The 4791-nt window shown below is 43.3% G+C and overlaps 1 protein-coding gene across 1 annotated transcript in view; it reads left to right on the top strand.

Moving 5' to 3' along the window:
• The window catches only part of ANKRD31 (ankyrin repeat domain 31), a 161125-nt gene that overhangs the window by 12874 nt on the left and 143460 nt on the right, over positions 1 to 4791 (top strand). Inside the window, 2 exon segments of the mRNA XM_014525152.1 lie at positions 842 to 903; positions 3456 to 3502. Of these exon segments, the coding sequence (XP_014380638.1) occupies positions 842 to 903; positions 3456 to 3502 (109 nt within the window).

Below are 4791 nucleotides of genomic sequence, written 5' to 3'. Positions count from 1 at the left end.
TGTTCATTTTGGCATCAATAATGACTCCAAGATCCTTTTCTGCCTCTGCACTGACGAGAAGGGAGTTCCCCAGCCTGTAGGTATGCTGCTGGTTCTTCCTCCCCAGGTGCAGTACCTTGCACTTGTCAGTGTTGAACCCCATCCTGTTCTCATCTGCCCACCCCTGTAACCTGTCTAGGTCTGATTGCAGCCTATTCTACCCTTCTAGTGTGCCCACTTCTCCCCACATCTTAGTGTCGTCTGCGAATTTGAACAGGGTGCTTTTTACACCCCCATTCAAGTTGCTGATGAAGATATTGAACAGTGCAGGTCCAAGAACTGAGCCCTGGGGGACCCCACTGCTCACATCCCTCCAGGTCAAAAATGACTCATCCACCATCACTCTCTGGGTGCGGCCCTCCAGCCACCTAGTGACCCATTTGACTGTGTAGGTGACAGTTCAAAGGACCTCTCCTCTCCTCTCCACTGCTTTCCCCTGCCAGACTAAGTTTTACTCAGGATGGGCATTTATCCATTCTTTTATTTTCCTTTTTTACTCAATTATTACCATATAAGTACTCATATTTAGAATTAAATGGTAAAAAGTATTCTGAGAAATATTTGTATATCTGATATGTTACCAATATACCGTGCAACTCAAATAACCATTTTTCCTCCTTTTGGCTGGACTCGATAATCTTCCAAGGTCCCTTCCAGCCCTAATGTCTGTGAAATCTGTGACCACTGTGAAGTTGTGATTTATCAAATTATTTTTCAGACAGCTGGGATTTCTAAGAATTCTTGAGTCTATGTAACAATGAGACAGTAAAACTGTTGTTAATGACCTATTTTTTGTGTTTAGGTCTGGAACCTCTCTCTCCAGAGATCCAATGTGTTTCTAAATTCAGTGATTATTTACAAAAGGTAAAGTCAAAGAGCAACATAAATCTGGTATGTCTAGAAATGACAGCTTCCTAGTTACACACACATCACAGTGAATAATAATTGAAAGCACTGGGGCTGGTTGTGTGTATACACACAGAATCATACACAGAATACACAGAATCATAAACAGAATCTTTCTTTCTATGTATGAAAAGGATCCAGGTAATATGAAACTAAAACAGATTTTGTAGAAAGATAAGTATGAAATCTGCAGTACTCTTCCCAGAAACTTCTCTACTGGAGTTCCTTGGTGGTGGCATTTTCAGATTTCAAAAGAAGAGCTTTTACAGAGATGCCTCAGTAATGAAAAAAACCATTATTTGTAATATGCTGCTAACTTCTGCAGATGGAGAATATCTGTATTCAAGTTGAATGCCAGAATGTTTTGCTTATATCTATTAAGACTGGGTTTAATCTCTTTTAAAAAGCAGTTTTTAATACAAGAAGGGAATAATATGTAGTTTAGAACAGTGTTCTCCAACCTTTTTTCATTTGTGGACCCCTTTGAAAATTTCAAATGGAGATGTAGACCCCTTTGAATAGTAAGCGTGGGTATTCACATACTTTTGATTGATCATAGTCATCTTTCATATACCACTTAGACATAGTCTGCGGACCTCCAATGGTCGGCAGACCACAGGTTGAAAACCACTGATTTAGAATAAAATACTTGTTTGTGCAGTGAAGGAACACCTGTTTTGATTAGATTGTTAGTGACAATTCCAGCTTTGCTTGTGGTAAACTGCCTCATAAACTTTAATGCATTTGCTGAGTAATTAATGAATAACCCATAAAATTATATGATGCTCAAATTTTCAACAATTTTTTCCACCTGTAGAGGACACCCTGACAGGATGACAAAAAACAGAGGTTTCTGCACCTTACATAAAATTCCTGAGGGTTATGTGCCTGGGAAAATGTTATCAGTTAGTTACACAGATATACTTACCTATGGTTATAGCAGTGTGAACTCACCCTCACATTCTTCTGTGGGGACACTCTTTGTGGGATTCCATTTTCCTTTGTGTACCTAAATTGCACTTACCCACCTGCAAAAGTAGCATTTTTGGCGTTTAACCACAGTTTGCACTTTTGTTACCCAAGCAAAGTGGACATAGAACTGAATACATGTATACTGAACATGTGCTGTAGGCTGCATGCTGGTTGGGCAGATATGCGGTTGTGTGCGCCTGTCTAATGTATATCTAAGTCACAAAATTGTAGTGGGGCAAAATCCCCTCTGTTAGACAGAGGGAAATCCCCTCTGTTAGACAGAGGAGGCGGGGGGGGCCTTACCTGCTTTAGCCCAGATACCTGAGCAGTAAGGGCACCTCTGAAGTAGGAAGCCTGGGTTCTAGAAAGGGGGTTTGAATCTGCATTTTTAATTTTTTTTAAAGCACAGAGCTTTAACCAGAATGCCCCAGGCAAAGCATAATCCAGTCCCCTCTCTAGGTCTCCTTTTGAAGCTGAGATACTCTGTCTTTTATTTACGAGTTATTGGATACAGTGGCTTGAGAACAGTGCAGTGGGGAAGTTTCTTCTCCTTTGGGAGGAAGGATCCAGATGAAAAACCAGGACTTGCTCCCTTCTAAACTAGCAGCCATCTCATCAAGCTGCATACCCCCTGTCTTGCTCTTGTCTTCCTGGCCCCACATAACTTCCTCTCTCATATCTTCTAAACCCAACAACAGCAGGAAGCAGCTACTGGCCTGTGCGAACAGGGAAATGTTTGATTTGGATTCAGATTCAGCCGATTTGGAGGATAGTTATTCAATTCAGTGATTCGAATCACTGTCCCCATTCGATTCGGCTGAATTGGCTTTGAAAGATTTGGCACTGATTCAGAGATTTGGTGATTCGGATTGGCCGGGGAGAGGCAGGCACAGCTGGGCGGCTGTGGTTTCTCCAGCTGTGCTTGCCTCTCCCTGGGTGGGGAGAGCTGTGGGGGAAGCCCCCATGGCTGCCCTGCCCAGCCCCAGCCTTTAAAAAAAAAGCAAAAAAAAAAAAGCCCTGCACTCACTGGCTACAGCAGGAGCAATCAGGGCCTCTGAGTGCTCGTGGCAGAGACCTTCCATGCAGTGGGGGGCAGCAGGGATCTCCCCCCCTACCTGGCACCCACACTGCAGCTGCCCCATGGTGCCTGAGAGCTGAGGCCGCTTTGGCTGAGCGCTGCCGGGCTCTGGGTGACTGCTGCAGCTGGTGAGTGCGTGGGTTTTTTTTAAAGTGCCAGGATGTTCCCCGCCACCCGGTGGGAGGCAGGCACAGCTGGAGGAACCATGGGAGAACCTGCAGCCGCCCAGCTGTGCCTGCCTCTCCCTGGCCGATCCGAATCTCCAAATCTTTTTTGAATCAATTCGGAGCTTTTATTGGGTCTCCCAATTTGATTTGGATTCGGAGATCTGGCCCCTGAATTGGGCCAAATCTCCTCCAAATTGAATTGGCGACCGAAGCTTCACACAGCCCTAGCAGCTAGGTCTATAGTAATGTTGTAAAATGAAATCATTAATTGTCCAAATACTTTTTCTTCCCAGGTGTCTCAAGAGATAGGCAACTCTGAACAATCTCAGTCTCTTTTACAGTGAGTATGATATGCTCTGGATGAATTTCAGTCAGGCAGACTAATTTCCTCTTGTAGCCTCATTTGAGTGCAGTAATTACTCTTGGTCTTAAAGTGAAAAGTAATTTTACTGCTTGCCATTTAACAGGTATACTTAATGCCATAGGTAGCTTTTTGTCACTGGAATAGCTTGTGGAAACACATCACTTAGGACACTTAAAATTAGACGACACAAAACACTAAGAAGTATGCAGTAGAGCATAATTTACTCTCTCTTGCTTGCTTTTAGTCCCACTGAACTATAGGTTTTCTCACACCTAATTATTTCCTTCTGTTGTCATGTTTGTATCCATCACAGGGAAACACCCGGTATCTCCTTTAGCATTCTTATCTTAATGTTCTTGTGTGTCCTTTCACTCTTGTTTCTCATCCCTTAAATTTCCACTGCAGATAGTTTCATGGCCCTTTATCTTTCTTTTCAGCTTCTTTGGCATACTTTTATTACATAAAGTACCTAAAATTGCTTTCCAGTTCTTTCGTTCCCCTCTCTTACTTATGCTGCACAGCTGTCTTCATCATTTAAGTTAGATCGCAGTACTTGAATGATCCTACCTGGTCTCTTTCATTTCCTGTCCTTCCCTATCCTGTTCTTTATTGTCTTGCCATCCCTTTCTGCAGTTCACCATTACTTCTGTTTTCCTGGTATTTATTTATAGTTCACCTTTCTCTAAAATGTTTCTGCCAGTTTTGCGTATCTTTTTTTCTGCAACTCCACTATTGTCCCTGCTATTCCAATGAGATCATCTGCAAATAGTAGCCCCATAAGTTTTTGAATGCCTCATCACTCAGTATGTGTATTGCTAAAATACATGGGAGTGGGCTTGTCACTGAATCTCAGTATAACCTAGCCTTGAACACTTCTGTCCTTCCCTGTGCCATTCTGCCCATTGACTGGTATTGCTGTAGATTACTTCTATAACCCTTTCATAGATTCATAGATTCATAGATTCTAGGGTCGGAAGGGACCTCAATAGATCATCGAGTCCGACCCCCTGCATAGGCAGGAAGGAGTGCTGGGTTCAGATGACCCCAGCTAGATGCTTATCTAACCTCCTCTTGAAGACCCCCAGGGTAGGGGAGAGCATCACCTCCTTTGGGAGCCCATTCCAGACCTTGGCCACTCTAACTGTGAAGAAGTTCTTCCTAATGTCTAGTCTAAACCTGCTCTCTGCTAGCTTGTGGCCATTATTTCTTGTAACCCCCGGGGGCGTCTTGGTGAATAAAACCTCACCAATTCCCTTCTGTGCCCC

The sequence above is a fragment of the Alligator sinensis genome, unplaced genomic scaffold (genome assembly GCF_000455745.1).
Source record: "Alligator sinensis unplaced genomic scaffold, ASM45574v1 scaffold290_1, whole genome shotgun sequence".
Lineage (NCBI taxonomy): Eukaryota > Metazoa > Chordata > Crocodylia > Alligatoridae > Alligator > Alligator sinensis.
The sequence above is the reverse complement of the archived record's forward strand: the minus strand, read 5'-3'. Positions and strand labels throughout refer to the sequence as shown.